The 26772-nt window shown below is 36.3% G+C and overlaps 2 protein-coding genes and 1 non-coding gene across 3 annotated transcripts; 1 reads left to right on the top strand and 2 right to left on the bottom strand.

Annotated features, from left to right (window-relative positions):
- The first annotated feature begins 20183 nt into the window (after positions 1 to 20183).
- Positions 20184 to 22802, top strand: LOC143564283 (soluble inorganic pyrophosphatase 6, chloroplastic-like). Its single transcript, XM_077051607.1, has 6 exons — positions 20184 to 20472; positions 21230 to 21390; positions 21486 to 21586; positions 21669 to 21850; positions 22001 to 22099; positions 22602 to 22802. Exons 1-6 carry the CDS (start codon positions 20239 to 20241, stop codon positions 22692 to 22694), a joined length of 870 nt encoding a protein of 289 aa, XP_076907722.1. The 5' UTR covers positions 20184 to 20238; the 3' UTR covers positions 22695 to 22802.
- Positions 22803 to 22846: 44 nt separating this feature from the next.
- On the bottom strand, positions 22847 to 26235 carry LOC143564278 (putative sphingolipid transporter spinster homolog 2). Its single transcript, XM_077051604.1, has 15 exons — positions 26123 to 26235; positions 25890 to 26033; positions 25010 to 25111; positions 24809 to 24913; positions 24665 to 24740; positions 24528 to 24602; positions 24359 to 24461; positions 24227 to 24281; positions 24067 to 24143; positions 23900 to 23976; positions 23699 to 23812; positions 23497 to 23616; positions 23292 to 23420; positions 23036 to 23114; positions 22847 to 22956 (listed from the first exon to the last, which is right to left on the bottom strand). The coding sequence occupies exons 1-15, from the start codon at positions 26233 to 26235 to the stop codon at positions 22847 to 22849; spliced, it is 1479 nt and encodes a 492-aa protein (XP_076907719.1).
- Positions 26236 to 26668: 433 nt separating this feature from the next.
- Positions 26669 to 26772, bottom strand: LOC143564284 (U6 spliceosomal RNA). The gene has a single exon (XR_013140836.1). It is a non-coding gene; the product is annotated as a U6 spliceosomal RNA (small nuclear RNA).

The raw sequence follows: 26772 nt of genomic DNA, 5'->3' as shown, positions 1-26772 counted from the left end.
ATATATATTTATCAATATTCAATGCCTTATCTTTTGTTCATTTCTTTGTTATGTTTTCTTTTTCTTTATCAAGGTATCGAGTATAACCTCGACTTAAGGTTTAAGCCTTTATAAGAATATTTTATTATATTCAGTTGTCGTTACGCCTACCTTTTTGGCGTTTAGAAACCCTAGGAACTCGAGCAGCACTCCAACGGCGCTTGCTCTTTCTCGATCAACTATTTTTCTTGGTACACTTTCCTTGTCACGCCAAACGATATCACCAATCTTCAACACTCGTTGGCTCTCTTCTCGGGATTCATCGCCATGATAACAGACGCCTTCTTGGTCGTATGTGGGTGGAGGGTGGCACGAACTTCGAGTAAACGTTGGCATGGAAATTGAGGAATTGGGCACGCTTATCGAGATGGATCGAGGCAATGGTTATGGAATTCTTGAGAGATGTTTGAGAGAGAGGAGTGGGCTGAATTGGTGTGAAAATGGCAGGTCCCGACCTTGCTATTTATAGACAAAATCTGGAAGCCCGTCGCGGTACGCGACGGCTTTCTTAGCACCCGTCGCGTAGCGCGTCGTAGGTCTGATGAATCGCCACGTAGGTCTGCCACGTGGTGACACGTGGTAGACGCTGCGCCACGTGGCGACACGTGGCACACGTTGTGCCACCTCTTGCCACGTGGCACACTTGTCACAACGTATCAGACCACGTCATCGTGGTACGCGATGACGTTGGTTCAACAGCGATCGCGTATCGCTGTTGACCCTTCTAGAATCTTTGACCAAGTCCTATCGCGATACGCGATGGACTTGTCTTTTGTTCCGTCGTGTATCGCGATAGGACAAGAAAACAAAATTTTTGTTTTTAACCCTCAGGTTTGGATTTTGGCAAATTTAGTCCCTTAACTTTGTCTTTTTGACTTTTTGAACTCGAATTTTACACGATGTTACAATTAGGGCTCAGTCCATTTCTGCCTTGAGTATTATTAGGGCTCAGTCCCTTTCTGGCTTGAGTATTATTAGGGCTCAGTCCCTTTCTTCTGTACCTGGCTATCTCTTACGTTCATTCATAACATACGTACATATCATTCATACATTATACACAACATTATATCCATAATCATAACTTGCCAATACGTGCAATATCCGAAGATCATTCACACACCGACAAGCAATCATTCACATCCTTCACATAATACATATATGGCATACACATATCTCTTAGGATAAGGGTATTAACTAATCACATTGAGTATGTACACAGCCCCGAAAACATAACAAGGAATGGGGCTAGAACTCACCTGAATGCGGTTACGTTCACCGTTAATAGTTATTCCTTTCTTGAGTTGTGCGCGGCTAGCTGTATAATGATTACATGTATTAATTAACTATTGCTACTCATATCGTATTTCTATCTTTATATAACCCACAACGAACGAGGGTCCGGGGGCAGCGCCCCTGCCAGCGGGGTTCTAGGCAGCCCCTTGCGGGGTCCAAGGGGCAGAGCCCCTGGCTGGGGTTAAGCTGCCAGGTCAGCTTGAAAAAATTTTATTTTCATTAACTGTCTTAACACATTCTCCATTAGGATTTTAATTTATTTTCTAATTCGCTAACTTATAAAGTTCGAGGGTTTCTTTGTAATTAAACCATTCTTCTCAAGTCCAGGGACTGTTCTGTCATTCTATCAAACTTCTAGTTTGTTACTTGGTTCTTAACGAATTGGGTTATCATAATGAACTGGTCCTTATAACGATTTGGACCCTCTAACGAACTGGTCCTTTGACGAGTCAGTCCATATGACGAACCGGTCCATGTAGCGAATTGGACCTTCTAATTCGTTATCTCTTTTAACGAATGGTCAAAGCGAACTGGAGTTAGTTCGTTATCTTATCCTTAACGAATTTGAACACGAACCAGGTTAGTTCGTTAGGCTTCCTTTAACGAATCATCAGACGAATTACCCCTAGTTTGTTAACTCTCCGTTAACGAATTAGGGTTAGGTCAGAGAATGTCAGAAACATTCTCTGACATTCCCTTTTCCTCGTACACCTTTCCAGCGCCGTTCTCGTTTTTTCACCGTTTTTCGCCCCGTTCGATCCAGATCTGAGCTAGGGTGATCGCTAAGCTCATCTTAGGTTAGGTTTATACCCGATTCCATCCGAATCCCATGACTTAAACGGTTTAACGGTGTCGGCTCGTCATTTCGTGACCATATCTAACGGGTTTAAGTTCATACAACATCATACTATTATTACCTGGGGCCGGTGTTCGGTTTCCTTCTTGATTCGGCTAAGATAAGGAGAGAATTAGAGAGAGAGCTTAACTGTGTGTTTTGGTGGTGTATGGAATATGTGTGAAATGAATGATTAATGGGTAATTATGACTTATATAATTATGGATCATGGGCTTAAGCCCATGGTCTTTCCTTCTTTCTTTTATAACCCAAGTCCATAACCCATATCTATCTAACCCGACACTAGCCTGAATCATAATAACTCTTATTTTCATTTATTAATCGAAACTAGAAACCGGGATGTTACAAGCGTGTAGTTTATGTATTTTATAATATGAGCGTGTTATGAGCGTATCATGAGCGTGTTAATATGATTGATTATAATTGTTTTCTCACCTAAATTAAGGAGTGTGTTGGTTTTCATGGCCTCACTTTCTTGTGTTTTGGGAACCACATTTTTGTTGAATCTTTCTTCCCATTCACAACAGCTTTCAAAGATCTTGTAATTAGATAGATGTTTGTCATTTCCTTCACGGACCAATTCATTGATTTCTGAGCAAAGTTTTTCAAATTTCTCAAACTTTTTATCCATTGCCTTATTCCAAGACTGTAAAATGAAAATGTAGTTATTAATTGATTCAAGATATTCAATAAATCAAATGTCTCACTTTCTCTTCCTTTGTTTCTTTTCGTGGTAGGTAAGCAGACATCCCAGACAACTGAAGTGGAGTTAGATAAAAGTCGACCAGCTCTTGCGTGTTTGTTCCCAATGGCATTTTTAAACTCAAATGTGAATACGTATCATCATCATCATCATCATCATCATTAAATTCGCCTTCGGTATTGTGATCGGCATTATATGTTTCTGTTTCACTTCCCCCATCTGTCCTTGACATATGATTTTTGTTATAATTGTATCATTAGAAGAAATACACATTAGAGAGTTTTTACATGATAACAAGTTTTGTTACCATGTTTTTGGTTGTCACCATCTTCATCAGGCTGATGCATCGCTTTGTCACCAGCAGCTGGCTCAACAACTGTATCTGCAGGTTTATCAGCAAAAGCAATAGCAACTATATTATTAGCAGCAGCCTCAGGAATTATCTTGTCACCGATAGATGCAATCTCACCAGCAACTGCAACATCATATTTACCAGCAGTAGTTGCAACATCAGCAGTATCAGTTGTAGGCTCAATCAATCCTTTGTTTGCAGTTTCAACATCAGCTTCCGCACCAACCTTTTCAACATTCTCATACGCAGGAGCGTATTCCTCGTTTTCAGAATCATCATCTAAAGGAGGTCCATTATTATACAAGTATCTCTCCGTCTTTGCAAGAGTTGTGGTTATGTAGTTGACTGCATGTGCTGTGACCGGAGCCCCAAATGGACCATATCTCTTCTGGTACTCATGTGTGTAAAGCATCACAAGAAAGGTTATTGGACCGTTGTATTGTTCATTGACATCTTTCCAGTCTTCCTTTGTCATCTTAAGGTTTTCAATTACATAGCTGCACCAATCCATATTTGGAATATATGATAGTTTATCGATTGCGGTGATGAATCGTTGGTTGATTGTTGTTGATTTTGTTATAAACCCTATACATTTGTTGAACAACACAAGGAAATTATCTTAAACAAGTCACCAACTCCTTGATCTTCCTTCAACTTCTCTCTCACATGCTTTATACTTATTCTTGTAGTCGGGAATTGTTTATTGAACAGATCCGTAGTTGCATCATCCCCCAACCTTGGTCTACTCCTGTCTAAAACTGGTATTTTACCCATTGGTATCCCCAACACTTCATGAACTTTTGTTGATGTTATCTTAATAACACGGCTGATGATGTTCAATTCATTAAACCGCTGATCATATTTCTTCGGCAACCAATGCCCTAACATTGATGGAGTTTGGTTAACTTGTAGTCTTAATATTGACCTAAATCCCATTTTTTCCAAACAAAGTTTTTGGCAGAGTTCATTGTACTCACTGCATCCACAATGTTAAATGAAGCACATCTGACCCGTAACTTTCTGTCTATAAATTCAACAAAATGTTTCCTTTGTATCCTCTCAGCTGGCTTCTTTTCTTTAACGACCTTTGATGACCGTCGTTTTAGCCATTCAAAAACCCAATTAAACTAAATAGTTAGAGTAAGTAAGGTATCGTATCCACAAGGAGCATGTGGTCAGTATTACAAAGTTTGCTTGATTTTTAAAATAAAATTAACTAACTAAGATGGACAAACGATGTCAAGCGAAAATTATATGATTGATTAAAAAACAATTCAAAGAAATTGCAACCTCCTCCAGGTTTCAGGTTCAAGGTTATAGGCAAAACTCGTTTCATTAATTGGACACCACATACACATGGTGTTGGAAAGTCGGTTTATTTAGGTGGTAATCAAAAACAGATCTTTGTCATCAAATATTTTATATTTCAATTATCCTATTTACTACTGTGAATCAACCTACTATATGTCACCCAACAAGCTACTAGGTTTGTCATCAACCGAACAAGTTGTTAAAGCAGGGATTAGTAACACATGCAAATAGTTTAATAACCCAACACATCAATATGTTCATACAACTTTGTCAATGTCAAAAACAAATCCAAACATGAATAAAGTTAAGAAAAGTGTAAACCCTACGAATCGTTCACCCAGAGAAAGTTACAACGAGATTAGCCTTGCCTTATAATGATTTTGCCGTCTTGATTTGTGTGACACGTAGCCCTAGGCTGCCTTCTCTCCTTCGTCAAAAGCCCCTCCGTCAAAAGAAAATTTAAAACCCCCTTCAGCCTAGCTAACCGACTTATTTTATTATGGTGTTCACAAACTGCTAGGCCCAGCTCAAGTTTAATCAGCCCATACTCATTTATAATTATTAATAAAAACCCACGAGATATAGACTCAGCCTACTTGCATCTTGAGTGTATACTTCAAGTCATGTTTTTGTTTTCTTGTCTTGTGCTTTGCTGTAACAATATTCAAAAATAAAATATATGATATTAAAGTTCTCTTGTTTCATTATAGTCCACGAAAGATAATATATATTACTAGCATTTGATTTATTTAAGTTACTACACATTATAAAAACTTATAAATATTCATTAACCTAAGATTATTCAAATTCTTTTAGCTCTTTTACGTGTAACCACAAACAATTCAAAAACAACTCAAGTAATTGCGTTCCAACAAATATTTTAAACTAAAAAGGCAATATGAATAACAATTAGTCACAACCAAACATCCACTCATCACATCCCCACACTTATCTTTGTCTTGCCCTAAAGCAAACCATCAGGCAACGCATACACCTCGATCGATGATTCATCAATTATCACAATTAATACTAGTAAGGTATAAGGTCATACCTAATTCCCAAGAGCTGACACTGTCAAGGTTGATAATCCACCATATAATTTGATGTTACAATATAAAACTATGGAACTGCATAAACGAGTGTACTTTGTTTCCGGTTAAGGCACACATGTTCACACCCCTCATAATATAACATCTCTCCACTCGGTTTAATATTTGGACTAGCAAAAAATGTGCTAGTATCTCTCTGCCCTCAATACCAGGTATGAACACAATGTAATAAGCTTGGAAGCAAGTCACATCTCTACCCTTTACCCACCGGTTGCATAGAGAATAGAACTAAGGGTTTTGTTGTGGCTTAGGTTAGGGTGTGGAAGCGGATTCATTTAGTGACTTATGGTGGATGAAACCCAATTTATTCAAACAAACAAACAACTCACTGACTATTATTTACAAACGATACAGACTCAAACATTGACTCTTTTTTAGCTTTTCTTTGATTTTCCAAGTTTTTTTTTCTTCCTTTTTTTTTTCTTTTTTTTCTTTTACTTTTTTTTGACAAATACTAACATCAATATATACAAACAACTGACCCAAGACATACATACATTGTGTACTATGCTCGACAAACAACTTATATACAACTCTAACATACCAGGTTTTCATCCACAAGGTTAAAATAAAAAGGCCAAGGCAAACACGGCTTGCAATGTGGGTTTAAACAAACGAAAGGGAAAAGACACAAACTTGGATCCTAGGGGATAATGTTGGGTAGGGAGTATTATTTTATTTTTTCATGTAAAGGCCATTATATATGGGTTTCTATAGTCCTATTTCTCCATACAGGTGGTGGTATTAAGATCTCGAAATGCATGAGACAACCAAGTTCTAGATATCATGGACATACTGGTTACTCTCTATAATGACACTCATATGACATGTGTATATACTATATATTATATGTGTATTATATATAAGGCAAATCTCACACACGTACCGGAGGAATTAGGCTGCCGACATGAAACATGTGTACCTGTCCCCATGACTCGTTATCCCCATCTAAACGATCCATAAAAATTTTTCTATTTTTCCTTTTTTTTTTTGAAAAACATTTGAATGGGAAGACTTTCGAGAAGCTTAAAAACTTAGCATGACCAAAGACCTCTACTTGGCATTAATAATAACAATTTATTATTTACAATTTCGGCTTTTGCGCACAATCAAGGCACTCTAAGGCAAAAAATTTTAATTTTTATCCCCATCCTCACACTTGAGGTTAACTTTGTCCTCAATGTTTAAAAATATAACTTTTAAAAAAAAAACATAACTGAGGACCGGGATAAAATTGACTAATTATAGATTTTAAAACTGGGCCTAATGTGATGGTCAAAACAAGCGTTGCAATTACACTCTTAACAAATTAACTAGCAAGACAAAGAAAATTAAGAAAACGAAAGCACCTGATATAGGTAATAGGTAACTTGTGTGCACTCATGCTTGCTCTAGACGAACTGGTCTTCTCGATTCACTCAACAATATCTGCAAACTCTCAAAAGTGTAGAAGCACGCTTCTCATGATTGTTAGAATATGTCTTTTAAACCGTTATTTTTAATTACCAAGCCATGTTAAATAAATTTCATAATTAAATTTTTTTTTAAACTAGTAAAAGTGTTAAAAGACCTAACTCACTTTCGTAGGAATCACGATTGCATTTAGCGTATGCAACAAGCCCTTTAAACCCCTCGGTAGCCCGGGTGGACTAGTGAGGTCTCGTGAGGGTTTTTAGGAAACTACACCCACAAAGTTTTAAATACAACGTAATATACACGTACCTGAATACAAGGTCGGGTTGCCTCCCGGTTAACGCTAAATTTTTTTAAGGTCTTCAGCCAGACCATACCTTATGTGTCGTTCATGGTGGTCTCGTAGGGTGCTTGCCTCCTTCTGCTTCTAAACTTGTACTACTCTAATCATTATCATAAAATTTACACATTTCTCTGTAACAATCAAATTCCTCCTTTTTTCTTATTCTCCTTCTTGACTTCTTCTTTACCTTCTCTTCATTTAACCTGTCAATCATAAAGCATTCTTTCTTTTCTGTTTGATTCTCCTTCTCCGGAGATCCACACTTGTCAGTTTTATGATTAAACGAATTAGGAAACACCTTTAAACTCATTTTCATTTTCCCGAACTTCATTCTAACCGTTCCCTCAGCACAATTAATAATAGCCTTTGTTGTAGCTAAAAACGGTCTACCCACAATAACAGTCGATTGTGTATTCTTTACACAATCCAGCATGAGGAAATCCACAGGATAATAGAATTCACCAACTTTTACAATCACATCCTTTACAATCCCCCTAGGACACTTGGGAGTTTGATCAGCCAACACCACTGTTGTTTTAACTTTTTGTAGTGGCCCAAAATCATATTGATCATATAAACTCCCCGGTAAAATACTTACACAAGCTCCAAGATCCAACAAAGCCCTGTCTTACTTAAAATCACCTATTTGTATTGAAATTATAGGTGTTCCTGGATCTTGAAGTTTCGGGGGAAGGGTACCCATCAAAACGGCGTTCACACTAGCAGTTAAAGCAAGTTGTTTAGGAAACTTGTGACGTCGTTTGTGGGTACTTAACTCTTCTAAACACTCAATATGACTAGGACTCGCTTTAACTTATTCAAATATCAATTTATTTATTTTCACTTTTTCAAAACTTTCCCACTTTTCACTCTTAAGTTGTTCCTGTTTACTTTAATTTTTTGGTGCAAGTAAAGCTATTGGAAATGGAACTTTCACATTCCAATTACTAACTTCAGAAAACATGTTATTTGAATCATTTTTAGACTTTGTAAAACTTTTAACTTCCTGATCATGTTCACTCTCACCCTTAAACTCAATTACATCATTCACCCCACCCTCAACACATTGTGGTGAATGAGTTTCAACAACAGATTTTCAGAAAAACGACGAGTACTTACCTCATTTATGTGGACACTCGTTGTGTTAGAGGATTTGTGAGCCAGACATATTTGAGTATCACTAGAAAGCTTATCTTGATCTCTTCTGATGATTGCCACTTCTTCAGTTAATTGTCCAACCTGTTGTGATAATGCCTTGATTTCCTTATCTCTGATCGTGTTGCCTTTCTGAATACCCATCATTAACTCAATAATTGTATCCAATTTTTCATTGATGGATGTATCATTCGACCCATGCTGCCTCGCTTTCCTATTCCCTTGATCATGCAAGTTGCTTTGATAGTTACGTTGACTTCCTTCATAGAAATTCTAAATTGGTGTCTCAAAAGATCTTGCATTCTGATGTGGTGGCTCGAACAGTGAGGCGTTCTTTGGTATTAAAGGCACAAAATGACTAGCAACTCCTCTAACTGGGGATCTGTGATTTGCTCTATGCACTCCATCCATATACTCATCCTGACCATGATGTCCTCCATAATCGTTCTGTTGATCACCATTATTATACCTTTGCCGACCAAACTTGACCCGATTCTTACCTCTTTGATTATTCCCGCCATGAAAATTACCTTGGTTATTATATTGTTGGTGAGGAACATAATTGCCTTGATTTCCTTGAAAGTTCGGGTTGGATTGAGTAGCTGGATTTTCATAACGAAAATTCGGATGATTTCTCAACCCGGGGTGATAAGTATTGGAGTTCATGTTGTAATTCCTACCACCTCCCCCTTGAAGTGCATTCACCTCCTTCACCGGTGCTTGACCCACCACACACACATCCGAAGCATGACCCAACTAGTTACAATTTGTACAAACATCAATTACCTGATTAGTGGTTTGTACGTTTCCTTCTTCCACGGCTTGCACTTGCGATCTACCAATCGCCGGTCTTGCTCTTCTTCCGGTTTGGGCCTTTCTCTTTGAAGGACCGCCATTTGTTCCAAATATGCCAAATCATCTTGTTCATAATTGGTACCAAATGTACCATTCGTGATCGACCTCAAATCTCGTTCATCCTCCATACTCAACCCTTCATGAAAAGCATTTAACAACTCCCAAAGAGCAATACCATGATGAGGACAATTCTTGATCATCATATTGAACCTCTCGAATGCTTCATGAAACATTTCCCCCGATTGTTGTTGGAAGGTTCTCAAACTTCTTCTCGCATCGTTGGTCTTTTGGGCCGTGTAGAATTCTTCCAAGAATCTTTGTTGCATTTCGGCCCAAGTATAAATGGATGCTAAAGGCAAAGTGTAAAACCATCTCTTTTCCTGGTCTTCCAACGAAAACTGAAATAGAACCAACTTGACTTCATCCGATAACCCCCAATTGTGTTGCAAATGGAGTCATATGCCTCCAAGTGGAAGTAAGGTTCCTTCGTTGCTAGACCCTTATACTTCGGAAGACTTTGAAGTGAATTTGTTCTCACCTCGAATGTCCTCTCTTGTTGATTGTGAGGAATAACCACCGGAGACGGATTATTAGTAATCACCGGTCGGAAATGGGCTTCAATCCCCCTAACCATCTCTCTTGCATGCCTTCTTGGTACCCCCATTGATACTATTGGTTGACCCATTTGCCTATAAATGGGCCTTGGCTGCACAAATTGTTGTTGAAACTGTGGTTGGGGTATTTGTTGTTGAAATTGTTGATCTTGAGGTTGCCCTTGTGGTTGTTGAATAATCGGTGGTGGTTGAACTTGTTGATGAACAACAACCGGTGGTTGTTGTTGAGCTTGTTGTTGAACTGGTGGTGGTTGAACGTGTTGTTGGACAACCGGCGGTGGTTGTTGTCGATTAAGCTCTTGCAACGGTTCCGGTTGTTGCCATTGACCATAACCAAAATTTCCCGAATTTACCCTTTTGCTTCCATCACCTTCCATGTAGTAACCTTCCACTTCATACCCATCAAATTCACTGTCAAACCCATATCTATATTCGTCACCTTGTGATCTTGAATGTTGCATGAAAGGTTGGGGTTGATATTGGTAGCTTAGTTGTGCTTGTTGAAAGGTTGGTTGTTGATTTTGTTGAGATGATGATGCACCAAAGGTAGGTAAAAGGTTGGAAATAGATGACAATGTGGATGATGTTGAGTAGGTGTACTGAGCAGGGATGGGTTCGGTTGTGTGAGTTGGTTGCAATTCACTTGATGCTGTAGGTATATTAGTAGTGATCGGTGGAGGTGGATTTGGTGGAGGTGTCTTTGGTGGAGGTGTGGTTGGAATTGTTTGACCTGAAGTGGGAGCTGGTGAATCCATGGTGCTGTTTGATGCAGTTGGAGAACCAAGAAGCTTGTTCTCCATAAGTAGGACTGGGTTTCTCCGAAGTGTTCTGTCAATCCCAGGATCAATAACTAGCGGTGATGACCTCTTAGAGCCTCTAGTATGCATACACCTGTTGGTACCTGCACACTAACACAACCAGCGTAAACCCGAAAATAACAAACAAAAACTTCTAAAGCTAACACACGTTGCGCACTACTCCCCGGTAACGACGCCAAAATTTGACGTGAGGTCGAAGACTCACTCAAAAATAAACCGATTACAACTAATTAGATAGCGGTAAGCGGGTATCGAACACAGGGAGTTTGTGGAAAATGCGTTACTGAATAGCTATAAAATTTATCTATATTAAACTAAGTGCAACAAGTAAATTCAATGATTTGGTTGTTTGGTTTGATTTAACAATAAGAACTTAAAACAATTTAACAAGTTTAAAATCAATATGAGAAAATATGCCTTCCCTCGGTTTCAGGTTTCCATGAATGTTACAGTTGAGATGAACAATAGATAAAGTTTGTGTTTATGAAAACGATTGCGATAATTGAAGATCAAGTACTTGGATTATATAACGCAAGGTAATCACTCAAAAACCAATTAGTTTATCCAACCCCGAAACCCTCCCGATTAATCTCGATTGCTTAAAACACCAAGAACTGACGGTTTAGAAAACGAACTCAATAAACTAACAATCTATCAATCAATTCATCAACACCATAATAATTTAATCAATAAGATCAAACTAATATCTCAGAAATTGCATAAACATTCAACCAAACAATCATAATAAACCTTACAATCCGATGGAAACACAAAGGAATTTAGCCAAGCATGATTCGGTTCATCATCCCTTCGATTATAATAGTCATACAAATTAAAAACAAGTGTTTAATGATTACCACACTCACAATTGATCTCAAGAACCTCAAAATCGCCTCTAGGTCGTCCTTAGATTAAAAGATATGATAATAATACCAAAAGCCGTCCAAAAACATAAGTTATAACAGCAGTTACAACTTCTGCGTCGCGCCCACCGTAAGCTACGGTAGCCACCGTAGCTTACAGTGGCTTCCAAAACCATTATGGTAGGTTCTAACTGCCGTACGGCAGTTATTTTAGCTCAGCCCCCACCGCAGCTTACGGTGGGTACCGTAAGCTACGGTGGCTTCTATCTTTTCCATCTTGTTTTCTTCATAATTTATTCGTTCCAAGCCCGTTTTCTTCACTGTTTTCGCCCACGTTCTCGTAATTTCATCATCTAGCTTTTCCTACCTGTCATTTTACGAGTAAACGTGGTCATCTAATTCCACAAGATAAACCGATGAAATGAATGATTATTAACGGTCTTAAATCACTTAAGGGTTGTCCCATGGACCACCCGTCAACCTTCTTCCTTGGTTTTTGAAAGTCCGAGTCAGAACTACTGTCTTCTACCTCTTTCCTCTTCGTTGTTAAAAACTTGTTTATTGGAACTTCAAAGTCCGAATCAGAGTTTGCTTCAACATGTTTTGTTTTAAGCTTTTTCACCTCGGCATCAACTTGTTTTGTTTTAACCTTTCGCTTAACTGAATCACACATAAAACTCAGATTAATTGCATAGTTTCAGATGTTACAATCATCCCAAAACGCTTATCAAACGCTCTGTTACTAGATACATGTTAACTGGACAGAACCAGTTGTTCAGTCATCACACTGGGTTACTAAACGCTTATCAAACGCATAAGATTAGATTTAGTTTAATTGGACAGATTCATATGTTGCAATCATCCCTAACCCTAAAACTAAACTCTAAACCCTGAACGCTTATCAAACGTATAAGACTAGATTCAGGCTAATTGGACAAATTCATATGTTGCAATCATCCCAAACGCTTATCAAACGCTTCAAATCACAGATTAATTGACAACGTAATAACCAAATCACACTAACAATTAAAACCTAAAATGATTACATCTACACATTTTTGTCAAACGCTTACGAAATCAACGGTTAAAACCTCTCTAAAACCTAAAACGATTACATGAATAATAAAACAAACACCTAATTTATCAGTAATATGAGGTTTATCTTGTTTTTGCTTTGATCTTCGTTCCTTCATCGAAGCAGTTGAGTTAGGGTCTTCTTTTTATCCATCTTCGTTACGATTGAATGTAGTATAGTTCAGTTGATTGAATGAGTACGCTTCGTCGCCGGGATCAGTTGATTATAGGTTGATTATTGCGAGTAATTTTAAAGAGAGTAATGGAGACTAATTAACTGGCTTACCCTTTTTGAAGAATAGAGACGCGTGTTTTAAAATTTTGATCGGACGCTTGATGTTGTCGCGTACGATTTGTACGATAAGGGATTAATGTACAGTAGCCGCTCTCAATATAATATAACATAACATAACATAACATAATATAATATAATATGAGAATCAAAGTATATTATAGAATTTGAGTATGTGCAAGTTGGATCCCTGGTTTGTAGTTATGGAACAAGTTTAAAAGAAAAACAAAGAATCATTATTTTAAAACCTAATAAATAAATAATTGGCCACTTTTCATCTAACTATACTAATAAAAGAAAATAATGAGGATGATGTGGCAATCCCACATTCATTCTTGGCCTAATCTCTCTTCTCATTCATCCTACCGATCCATGGGTTATGGAGCAAAACCATATTGGCAAATGGGTTATAAATTCCTTTCTAATTCTCTAATCTATCATCTCATTCATCATAACAATCCATTGGTCATGGGTCAAAATAATTTTGGCAAATGGGTTATAATTTCATTTCTAATTCTCTAATTTCTCATCTTATTTATCCTACCTATCCATGGGTCATGAAACAAAACAATTTTGAGAAATGGGTTATAATTTCTCTAATCTTTCATCTTATTTATCATAGTTATCCACGGGTAATTGGTCAAAACAATTTTTGCAAATATTGTATATAAAAAAGTCGAATTTGTAAATTTAAAATTTTAGACTTCTTATTGTTTGTACTATATATTTTATCTTCATTTTACCTGTAATTTTGTTAATTTCTTCCATATACTGGATCTTTTTATTTTTATTATTTAACAAATCCCGTGTGACGCACAGGTTCAAAAGCTAGTAAAATATAAACAAAAAAAAACCACATGGCGTTGTATATAATAAATGGAGTGGTGAATCAGCAAGCATTACATTACTCACTCAATCCACTACTACTACTGTTTGTGGTCGCAATTTGAAACATGTTCATCATCAATGGTGGCGGCTAGAGTAATGGTGTCAACGACTATTATTGGCGCATAATGCTTCAAATCACCGTTCTTGAAGCCTCACCTCCGATTCAATAACAAAGCCGCCAAATTATTAACATCAAAAAAGAGGGGTCTTGCGTGGTCAGCTCTTTACAAATCCGATGTTAATGTTAAGATCCAGGAGGAGGGTCTACCCGAAACCCTTGATTACAGAGTGTTCTTCCTCGATAACTCTGGCAAAAAGATTTGCTTTTAGTTGTGTTCGATTAATATACTAGTAGTTGGTTTCTTGGGTACATTGATTAGATCTTTGATTATGATTGAATTCGAAATAGGTTGGGTGTTTTAGTTATTTATTTAGGGTTTATATATAAATCTGAATTGAAACTAGTAGCATACTAATTTAGGGGCGGCAACTCTTGCACGAAATGATAAAAAAAAACAGGTTTTGGGTCGATTCATTTAAAACAACGGGTCATGTTCAGCCTAAGCTGTTAAACAAAATGTCAGGTTCAGGTTGACCTGTTATGGATAATATTTGACCTGGAAATGGTCCTTTCATGAATGCACCATCTAGACCCAGTAGATCCCTCCCTATTGCCTTAAACCCTTGCTTCAAAGCACCAAAACAACTTAGATCCTTTTGAACCTTCTAGTAGGTAGATTTGTGTCTATGTCCTCCTCAACCTGAATTTTACAGTGGTACCTGGATTTTGTTTTTTTAATTCAAGAACATAATCCTAAGCATACCATACTTTGTTGTGTAATCCCCTTGAACCATTTTCTTGGCTTTAGCCCTAGCCCTGTATGCTTTTAATCTGGAAATTTCTAGTTCATATTTTCTTTAAAATTGCTCTTGCACAGACTTGACAGGTATTTCAGGGTTTGAATGAACTTGATCTAGCAGTTGATATGATAAAAAGGTGGATGTGCAAGCACTAACTTTCCTTGTTTGAAGGCATTTATGCTCACTATGAAATCTGCTCAACACCCAAGATTCAACACCTTTTGGTTTTGAAACTAACATTGACCAGGGACATTGAAATTTGTCTGGGTTTGTCTTTTTTTCCCTACCACCAACATTAATAGGGCCCTTACTCTTACCTACCCCAACCTTTTGTTTCCTTTTTTAAAGAAGCCCCTTCACTTCTCTTTCTTTTCCCAACATGTCCTTTGGCTTTTGGTTGACTGTCAATATGTACTCCATGATCATCAATATCAAAATCTGGTAAGAACCACCACATTGTACCCTTAACCTGACTTTATCATCCTTTGCAAAATACAGCTTCCACCTACTTTCAACTGAATGTCTTTTTACTAACAACTTCACCTCTTGCTTGGTCCCAAAGTCTTGCCTTATAAAAAAGTTAACTCTAGACTCCTTATCCTTATTTTCATTTGCCCTTCTAATAGTATGCAAGTGGTGTTTTCTAATACTAGTCTCATTCTCATCAGATTCTAACCCACTAGGTATTTTGTCATTGTCTATAATTTCATCTTGTATATCTATATCTTTAGGGTCAGGGTTATTCTCTTTCACTTCTAAGTCAACATTATTAGTGTACTCCCTCATATCAACTTCAGGATCATCTGTAAGTTTGCACTCATCACCTTTAAAATTACTATCACTATCATTCTCACCCTTATGCACAATCTTTGTTTTCACATTGAAGTCACAGTCACTATCACTATCACTATCATCCTCACATAAATTACCTTTAACGTCACTATCATAACTATCATCCTCACCCTCACTACCAGTCTCAACCCCACCCTCACTATCACTATCAACCTCACTCTGTAGCACAACATCCTCATCCTCACCATTATCCTCTAGCCCAATATCACCATCTAACCCACCATCACCCTCTGGCCCAACAATCTGTGGCCCAACATCTACATCAACATCTAGCCCACAATCACCCTCTGCCCAATATCACCATCTAGCCCATCATCACCCTCTGGCCCAACAACCTGTTGCCCAACATCTACATCAACATCTAGCCCACTATCAACTTCTACCCTATAATCAACATCTAGCCTATCAGCAGCCTTTAACCCAACATCCACCTCTAGTCTAACACCACTTGATTGCCCAAAATCAATTGACCTCCCAACACCACTTGACTGCCCAAAATCAATTGACCTCCCAACAACACTTGACTGCATAACAGGGACAATAGCATAAGGTCCTGGCTCATCAATTTCTTTAATAGACAATGATATGCCTATTTTTGGCTTAGGTGAAGACCAAAGCTCTTTAATATCTTTAACCCCATGTTGAGTATAGACATTAATGAGCTTATGCTCTTCCACATGTGTAGCTAACCTCAGCACATCTTGGTCGCTACACAGGTCTTCAAGACCATCATCTAATCCTTTTCCAGGATGTAAAAACTGATATAAGATTACATCAACAATGGAATACCCTAACTCACTCATCATTTCACTAACTTCGTGAACTGAGAACATGTCAATGTCAATCAGGTCCACGAAGTGAAAAGTACCTCCTACATATGTGCGATTCGGAGGACTACTCAATCGACCACAGTTATGAATCTTGAAGCTAAAAATATTTGGATAACCAGCTGCAAAAAACCATATTTTTGTAAGTAAAATGCCCAAAATGATAAACCTAATTATCAAAGAAAAAATTGAAACTTTAGTATGCATTACCGTATAGAAGGTCGACATCCTCATCTTCCTGAGTTTCCTTTATTTGCCAGGTCATTTTTACATACAATCGATAATCGTGGAAGACGATCGTGGGAGAAGACAGTGAACCGGAGAACACGATGAGTGAAGAAGATGAAGGATTGGAACTGAGAATGAAAATACGGGGGAGGGCTATTAGGGGGGGGGGAATGAGCTGGAACATGAAATTACGTATTTACCCTCACGTGCAGGTCATGTGATCAGAGTTAACGAAAAAATCTAACTGGGTTAGTGGAAAAGGACGTAACATGCAACAATTTGGAAACACAGAATATGATTTCAGTCATTAAGTTTTCCAAATGACGACTATTGAAAAACCGTGAAAACATAAAGTTCCTATTTTGCCATTTGTCTTTTTTTTATTAAGTTTTTTTAGATAAAGTCATTTTGTGATATAAATACAATCAATTTATATATAATGATACAAGTATAGATGTAATAATTTTTCTATATACGTTATGTATTACTTTATTTGTAACTTAATTATTTATATCATAATCATATAATATAAGGGGGGAGGGGGTGGTTCATTGTGATGGTTTTTCCATCACTTTGTCCACCCAATGATGATGTGTCACATCACCCCACCCAAATCCATCACTAGTGATGAAATTTAGTGGGGGTGGGGGTGTGATGGTGTATGTGATGGTTAAGCTTGTAATGTGCGTGCGTGTGTGTACTTGTGTTTTATATTACAAATCCATCAAGCGTGATCGCCACCACACTTTATCCCCCATCACGCGTGATGGGGGGACCGGCGGCGGGGTTCCACGCTCTACCACACTTGGTGGAAGCCCTTCACGCACCACCCCGTCCACACTAATAGGAGAATCAAATTATATTATAGAATTACCGGCGGCGGGGTTCCACGCTCTACCACACTTGGTGGAAGCCCTTCACGCACCACCCCGTCCACACTAATAGGAGAATCAAATTATATTATAGAATTTGAGTATGTGCAAGTTGGATCCCTGGTTTGTACTTATGGAACAAGTTTAAAAGAAAAATAAAGAATCATTATTATTTTAAAACCTAATAAATAAATAATTGGCCACTTTTCATAAAATATAAATAAAAAAATAAAAAACCACATGGCGTTGTATATAATAAAGTAAGGGAGTGTTTGGGATTCCTTATTTTACCTCCTTATGACTTATATAAGTTATAAGTTATAAAAAAATATTTGGGTATACAAAAGTACTTTTCAATTTCTCCTTATTTACAAGCTTAAAATTTAAGTTTTCATAACTTTGAGATTACTAACTTATCTTCTTATCAATATTAGATTTCCCGTTACACCCTCCTACCACCATTCCACCCACCATCGCCTACACCCAACTCATCAATTCGAATTATTCTCAACCCTAATGGTGGTGCTGATGATGAGATTCTCGGTGACGGTGCGCCTCCCGAATGGGCGTTGTTGCTTGTCGGATGTCTTTTAGGGCTTGCCACTGGTTTATGTGTCGCTGCGTTTAATCGCGGGGTGAGTTGTTAAGTTTTTGAATAATTGATAGGTCCTCTGTTAAATGCATATAGATATTGTCTTTTACGGATCTGAATTGGTTGAACCTATGATTAGTGCATGAATCTTATGCTTAAATTGGTTGTTAACTAATATACTGTAGAGAACTAGAGATTGAAATGTTTAAATGTGTGGTAGGTGTTGAATTTATATAGATCTGGATTAGTTGAACCTGTAGTTAGTGGTTGAACTTTATGGTTAAAGTAGTTGTTATCAAATTATTTAGGGTTCAAATAATCACTGAATATGTATGCTGTCAAAATCCTTTCGGGAGCGTGCCTTGATTGGGGCCAGATTCCAGGTGGTGCAGGTCGTCTTCGTTGATCGTCTTCGTCTTGGTGGAGATGAGGCGTGCGGCGGTGGTAATAAGCGACAACGGAAGCTCAGTGACAATCTCAAGTCCTTATCAGTGAATGCTTAAGCTAAGTTTGTAGCTTCTATAATCGTTGTTCGTTCTCATTTATACTGTCGCCATATAGTTGATTTTAGGTTTACTTTGAAATTCAACATTCGGTATGATTTTTAACTGGTTTGTTTTCTTCTTAATCTCTGTTATAATGAGTTAATTTCTTGATTTCAGGTTAAATTTTTATTTTGATATTAGGTTTGATTTAGAGACGGTAGAGTAGAATTGGTTTTTTTATGATATATGAAAACAACTTGGAGTCAGATTCTTAAAACATACCATTGAGCATATTTACATTTATATTTAATAATAATAATAATAATAATAGCCCTGTTGTGCACAGTTCCTCTTGGAGGTTTCAAATTGGTAGAATATTTGGAACTTACAGTAGTGTCGAGTTATGTGATTATAACGGTTAGTAAAGGATAATTGCATAGTTTGGATATTTGGTTTGGATCTTTTGTGAAATGGTTTAATTAATATATAGTTCTTATGTTTATATACAGGATCACTGCAGGGAGGACAAGGGAATTTTGTACAACAGTGTGTATTTTATGCAGCTTCTAGTCATGGATGGTAAGCTAATTGTGTTTTTCAACCTTGTCATGGCAACTTTCATTTGAGAATCTTATTTCTTAGTTTTATGACTTTTATCATCTTTGTGTTAAGCTCTTTAAAATGTATTCAGGAATAGATGGTTGATAAGCAATATGCCAATATGTCCTAATTTTTTAGCTGCTATTAATTTTATTTTCCCATGAAATTTGGTTTGTGATGACTGTTTGCTTCTATTATATGTTTTGCCATAGGTTGTACAAGTTCGTGAAGAGAACTGGACGAGTGGAATGAGAGAGAGAGGCTCGCTCGAGAAAAAAAGATTAGTAGCCCCCTAGAACCTGGTAGCATATTATCATTATGCTTATGGCGGCGATAATATGATGAAGATCATGAAGATGGTCCTATTGATGAAGATCATGAAGAAATTTCGGCTACAAATCGTACGGCTGATGATAATATGCTTATGACAGCGATAAGAGATGCTATTGCGCAAGAAATAATGAAATCGCAAAGCGGAATGTAGTATGACATTATTTTGTTATTATTGTGTATTTTTTGTGTTTTTTTAACATCTCAAATGCAGTATTATTATGGTTTAATCAAAAAATTATATGTAAACAAATTTTATGATGTATATTTTGTAATTTCTTTTTCAATATGCTAGAGATGAAAAAAAGTATAAAATGGTATAAATAAGAAATCCCAAACACTTTTTAAAAATAACTTATTCATTTGTATAAAAATGTCATTTTTGATCATTTTACATCAATAAGTTAAACCAAACATTTTTTTAAAACTCCTTATCAAATAATAGTCAGAATAGCTTTTCTACTTATCACAAAAAATTCTTTTCACAAATCCCAAACACACCCCTAAATGGAGTGGTGAATCAGCAAGTATTACTTTACTACTCACTCACTCACTCACTCACTCAATCCACTACTACTGTTTGTGGTCGCAATTGTAAACCTGTTCATCATCAATGGCGGCGGCTAGAGTAATGGTGTCAACGACTATTATCGGCGCATCATGCATCAAATCACCGTTCTTGAAGCCTCACCTCCGATTCAATAACAACGCCGCCAAATTATTAACATCAAAAAAGAGGGGTTTTGCTTGTTCGGCTCTTTACAGACCCGATGTTAAGATCCAGGAGGAGGGTCTACCCGAAACCCTTGATTACAGAGTTTTCTTCCTCGATAATTCTGGCAAAAAGGTTTGCTTTTTGTTTTGTTCGATTAATATACTAGTAGTTGGTTTCTTCGGTACATTGATTAGATCTTTGATTATGATTGAATTCGAAATAGGTTGGGTGTTTTAGTTATTGATTTAGGGTTTATATATAAATCTGAATTGAAACTAGTAGCATACTAATTTAGGGGCGGCAATTCTTGCACGAAATGATAAAAAAACAGGTTTTGGGTCGATTCGTTTAAAACAACGGGTCATGTTCAGCCTAAGCTGTTATACAAAATGTCACGTTCTGGTTGACCTGTTAGGGGTCATGTTCAGTCTAAACCATAACCGAAGTCATCAGTTACCTCATTTTATTAACCAAGCAGTTTCCGGTTAATCGGTTCAGTTTATTTGGTTAGTTTGTTTGTCAGTTTTTGGTTTGGTTTGGTTTGGTTTGGTTCGGTTAATAACCGCAACCAAACTTGGGATAAAATTTTTGTTTAGAAATACATGAAATGGAGGTTTAAAAGTAAAAAGCTAGAATTATATGTAAAAGTGAATGGTTAGGTTTGGTTAATTTCGGTTACCAAGGGTACAGTTTTCAAGTAAACTCTTAATAACATAATATTTAACGTGGATCAAATGGGTTAATTTGTGACTTAGAATTAGAGTTTGAGTTCTTGAAGTTTGCATTCTTTAATCTTGATTTAAGAGAGATGTTGTTTTCTATCATATAATGGTGTTTGAATTTGAATGTTAAAAGGTATGTTAATGGTGGTTATTTGTTTTGTTTTAAGGTTTCACCTTGGCATGATATACCTTTGCACACGGGTGATGGGGCGTTTAACTTTATTGTTGAAATTCCTAAAGAATCGAGTGCAAAAATGGAGGTTGCTACGGATGAAGTATTCACTCCCATTAAGCAGGATACCAAAAAAGGGAAACTTAGATACTATCCGTAAGCCATTCATTTTTCATATTGACTATTTCATAATTATATGTATTTAGTGAAATTATGTTTTATGTGTCTAACTTTTATAATTTATTTCCCAGTTACAATATTAACTGGAATTATGGGTTGCTTCCACAAACATGGGAAGACCCGTCGTTTGCAAACCCTGAGGTTGATGGAGCATTTGGAGACAATGATCCAGGTAAATGTGAATCTCGTTATTTGATATATGCGTCCCATTATATTTTTGTTACATAAAATAAAAGGCTAAACTATATCTGCAGTTGATGTTGTTGAAATTGGTGAAAGCCGTGGGACTATCGGTCAACTCATGAAAGTCAAACCCTTAGGTTGTTTGGCTATGATTGATGAGGGAGAACTTGACTGGAAAATTATTGCAATTTCGTTGGATGATCCAAAGGCTTCACTTGTTAATGACGTTGATGATGTCGAGAAGCATTTTCCGGTATGTTATTTTTAAAACTATATCATAATAATGTATTTTTTCCAAATAAAGTGATTTAGTATCTTCACTAGCTTGTATTCATTAAATATACACTTAGGTTGGCTTCTGACCTGTTAGAGATAAAACATAACATGAGTTGACTTTGTGTAGGGTACTCTTACTGCAATAAGAGACTGGTTCAGGGACTACAAGATCCCCGATGGTAAACCCGCCAACAACTTTGGTCTTGGCAACAAAGCAGCTAATAAGGTATGATAATCAATTCACTGCTCGGGTCCCATAAATTTTCAAACTTGTTTTATAGTTTCATACATTTAGTTTTAGAGTAAATCTCATTTTTTCGATCTTTAGGTTAATCACGAATTACAGATTCTGTTTTATAACTAAGGTAGTTACAAAGAACACCCATCATACGAAAAGTTGTAACACACTACGTCCTTTCCACTAACTAGTGTTATAAATTCTGTTAGTTTTGTAACAAAATGACTATTTTACCTTTCAGGAACAAAATGTGTAATTTTTATCTAAATAAGAATAATTAGGTAAAGAATTGTAATAATTACATAATAGTCACTTTATAAAAAAAGTTATAACATAATACTTAACACCAGTTAGTGGAAAGAACGTTAATTGTAATAATCTTAGTTATAGGACCGAGCGTGTAATTTTGGGTTAGCCTAGAGTACGAAAAGTGTAATTTACTCTTTGTTTTATTATTTAAACGAAACTAATAATCTGAAACAAATAACAGGATTATGCTCTGAAGGTGATCACCGAGACAAACGAATCATGGGCTAAGCTTGTGAAAAGATCAACCCCAGCCGGGGAGCTTTCACTTGTGTAGATTTCAAATTTAAAAGACTGCCTCGGTATTTTTTACATCATTTGTGTCGTAAAGGCAACTTGGATATTTTTTTTAATTCTATAAGTTTATGAGAACTTATAACATAAATCGGGCGACTCAAAATTAAAAGCGAGTTGATGAAGTTGCTATGTTCATGGTTCGGGAGAATGTGCGGTTCTTTTGCCCCTCTCGTCTTCACTTGCTTCGCTTGCAGGTGTGCTGTTATCTTCTTCATATCTATCAACACTAGGAAGAAAGACACCTGCTCGAAAAGTATTAAATAATATTATTTTTTAAAGAATATTGTCACCTCTAGATTCAGTTAATGAAGAGCACCATACCTATAGACCATATTCCAGCTGCCAAAAACAGTATTGAACTCAAGATCAAAGTAGATTTTCTCCAGTTTTTAAGCTTGTCCTGTTTTACATGTAAATTGCTAATTCATCATCAAAATGATCCAAAACAACCACAAAAAATTAATAATCCAACTGCAAAAATTAATAATTCTTTTGTCTTATCAAAAGTACAATAAAGGGGCAAAAATGTATAATTTATAAATGTTTATATTCTTTTAAATTTGAAATGAAGACAGACCTGCATAACACCAACAAGTGGTGATGAGGGCACATCACCAAAGACATGAATAGACACAGTAGACATAGCCATAGCCAATGGCTTCAAGCTTGGTTTAACAGAATGAATTGACACAAAATTCACTGGACCCTACAGTCAAAAAGTATGTGAATCAGTAACTATTTTTCATGGTTACAGTCAGAATATGTAGATCGAAAAAAGTTACCTGAGTGGCGAAAACCAGTATCTCCCCAATTAGAAAGAAAACCACAAAAAGGTACATGTTCTTGAAACAAAAGGCGATAAAGCAAAATACTGCCCCAAAAAATGTTGCTGTAGAAAGAAGCTACGGATATACACATATTTAATCAACACAAAACATAAACTTGTTGTTAGGCTTGTAAATGTACTGAACGGAAATTGTGTACCTTGAAAGCATTAGGGATTGTTGAACCCATACGGTCAAGAACAAATCCGCCTGACAATGTCCCCACGATTCCACCCACAATTGTTATCCCTCCGAACATCAAGTCAGCATCTGTCTACGAAAGATACGAAATATCCTTCTTATTTTAATTAAAACTTAATATTTTCTTGAAAACTTCTCACTTTCAAGTTGCAACACATACCATATGATATATGCTATAGCCAGCCTTTGGTCCCCAATATGAATAAGCCCCTATGACAAAATTATATGAAATATAACCTACAAACACCATCCAATATTAACCAATTAGTATGTCACATTTTTGTCACATGATATCTCTTTGCAAAACAGTGTATGAAATATAAATACCTAAAACATTTACTACATATGTCCTCTCATTCAAAAGAGATCTTACATCATCCAAAAAACTAGTAACATGTCTAGACCTGTAAGAAAACATAAGTACCCTCATAAATTTAGATATAAATTAATAAAAGTCAATTTGCATTATTTTTATCTAAGAACAAACCTTGATTTTTTCTTTGGCTTTTCACTTGAAGTGGCCTCTTTTTCTTGTGCAATACCTGAATAAATAAACACAAGCTATAAACTAAAATATCAACTTATAAACAGCATAATGCCAAAAAATATTAACAACTACCTTTGAGTTGCAATGGACTCATTACAAAACCCAAAATAACAAATGGAACCATCAAAACAGCCTCACCGAAAAACGCATAACGCCAACCGAAATCACCTCCAATCTAAAAACATATAAGATTATAATAACATGTGTTATAAATGTTACAACTTATACGGTATATACTTACCAATCCACCGTAAACATAACCAAGTGCAACTCCAGTAGGTATACACATGTAAAATATTCCCAACCATGCTGATCTCTGTAATAAAAAATGTTACAAAAGTTTGAATATTGGTTGATAGTGTTCATTTTAGATTTAACCTGAGCTACAGGTGCGTTTTCATCAATGAAAGGAGCTGCAAGACTTATGAACGAAGCTTCACCGACACCAACTAACCTGAAAACAACAATAACAGAAATTTGTATCGTGGTGATGACTTGACACAAAAATTGATGTTTGCTCACATTCGACAAACGGTAATATTCCAAAAACCGAATGAAACCCCACAACCCATTACGGAGAATGTCCAAACTGTTAACCCAACTGCAATAAGCCTAAAGGGGTTGAAGCTGCTCAATAAACAACCACCGAAAACATACTTTATTAGCAATATAAAATAACTTAGTATTTTATAAAATTAATCTAGATGGTCATGAAAAGTTTACTTTTTGGCCATTGATGCAAATACTGGAGATGCTAAAAGAAGTCCAACCATAAATGCAGAAGATAGAATACCATCCTCGAAATTAGTTAATTTGAACTCACCCCTGTAAAATGTTTAAGTACTCAGCACACAATATGAATCAAATTACTTATATTTTAGTTCATAATCAATCACTCATTTTAAATGAAACAGGTACCAAAAAAGTCGTTAACAAACTTTTTCTTTACATGTGAATGATTGTGTCCAGAAAACATAAAGCGTGGTACAAGGAATTTAAATAGCAACAAAATAAAAGGTACTAACAATAATAGCAGTAAACTACTGATAACACAAAATTGTAAGAAAACTAAACTAGAAACTTATAAAATAGCATAAACATGAATGCGGTGACACAAATTCCCTAGAAAGTGTCCGCGTGCATCAGTTTGGGCCAGCTTTGGACTCAAACTGAACCAAAAGTTGAAAATTTAGTTTTTCGGGTTTTTAAAAACCGTTATGTTTCGATCTTTTTGGTTTTTGCAATGGGTTTGGTTCGGGTTATGTTTTTTTTATTTTGCCATTTGGGTTTGAAAATTTTGGGTCAAAAAATATGACCTAAAAAATTTAGGCCGAAGTTTCGGTCTCAATTTGAAACTGACATTTGGGCCTAAATTTGTTTACCTACACCATTCATTAGTTTTTATAAATTACCTAGCTTTAAAGAATAACAATTATAATCCATAAATTCAATAAAAATAGTCGGTTTTATCATTCTTTATGAATTTGGTTTCGCTTTAACGGTTCAGTTTTTGATATACGCAAAACCAAAACCGAACCATAAATTAACGATACGCTCCTCCAAAAAAACTATAAGGTAACCAAAAGTTCAATAAAGCACTTACTGAATTCCAGTACCATGTGAGCATTCTCCATTAGATTTACAAATTTCTGGAACACCATTCACACCTGTACTCGCGATCACTCCGCGATCCAAATACGTTACCAAGTTAATCAAACAATATAACACAAGCAACCTGTGATCACACAATCAAACTTTAATATAAAAAACACGAACAAATCGCAGATCCATGATATCCCGATAAATTATTTAAAAACATGATCACAAAGCAATTACCTCTTGGGTGTAAACCAAGAAGCCGAATCATTTACGTCGTTGTCAATCGAAATAGCATCCGAATGATTATCATGTTGTTCGTTTGTGTGGGATCCTTCATCTGCAAAGCCCATTTCATGTAATGTATGTGATATGATCTGGTTAGAATTATACAGAAGATGATATTAGTGGAGATTTGTTGTTGATGAAGAAAGTGCAAGGAAAATGTGTTGTCCATGAAGAAACTCAACATATCCGTTTGGTTAAATTATAAGGTAACAGGTGTCACATTCTCATATCAATGTGCTTAATTTCTGTTTTAAACTTGTTGTGTCATGGTCTTCTTAAGTGGTCTTCCGTGACTCTCTGGATTCATTACTCTAATTTCCCTTTTTCAAACTTTCACATGCATTGCTATTTTTATCGTAGTTTTTATAATTTCACAGTTTACACCACAAGTTTATGATTTTTTTGCAGTTTTTACCCATGTTAGGATGATGGGATGTTGTAAAATACTTTAAAATAAAATGAACAAAATGTTATAAGGAAATCATATTAAATAAAACTAATTTTTTGGACCATTTCTCCATTTGTGTGTGTTATCCTTGCACGGGGGCGGTGCTCATCTTTTCTGTATCGTTTCAATTTTATCGGATGTCTCCTGAATGGAC

This window comes from Bidens hawaiensis, unplaced genomic scaffold, assembly GCF_021521415.1.
Source record: "Bidens hawaiensis isolate Kalapana, Puna unplaced genomic scaffold, B.hawaiensis_p1.1 tig00021865_1, whole genome shotgun sequence".
Classification (NCBI taxonomy): domain Eukaryota; kingdom Viridiplantae; phylum Streptophyta; class Magnoliopsida; order Asterales; family Asteraceae; genus Bidens; species Bidens hawaiensis.
The sequence above is the reverse complement of the archived record's forward strand: the minus strand, read 5'-3'. Positions and strand labels throughout refer to the sequence as shown.

What these genes read in the sequence shown, in the direction of transcription:
- LOC143564283 (XM_077051607.1), top strand. Translation starts at nt 20,239, where the DNA reads ATGGCGGCGGCTAGAGTAATGGTGTCAACGACTATTATCGGCGCATCA. An exon ending in ATTTGGAGACAATGATCCAG is followed by an intron (nt 21,587 to 21,668) that starts GTAAATGTGAAT and finishes CTATATCTGCAG; the next exon opens with TTGATGTTGTTGAAATTGGT. An exon ending in GCAACAAAGCAGCTAATAAG is followed by an intron (nt 22,100 to 22,601) that starts GTATGATAATCA and finishes AACAAATAACAG; the next exon opens with GATTATGCTCTGAAGGTGAT.
- LOC143564278 (XM_077051604.1), bottom strand. Translation starts at nt 26,235, where the DNA reads ATGGGCTTTGCAGATGAAGGATCCCACACAAACGAACAACATGATAAT. An exon ending in TCACATGGTACTGGAATTCA is followed by an intron (nt 25,112 to 25,889) that starts GTAAGTGCTTTA and finishes AACATTTTACAG; the next exon opens with GGGTGAGTTCAAATTAACTA. An exon ending in TACTGGTTTTCGCCACTCAG is followed by an intron (nt 23,421 to 23,496) that starts GTAACTTTTTTC and finishes TTTTGACTGTAG; the next exon opens with GGTCCAGTGAATTTTGTGTC.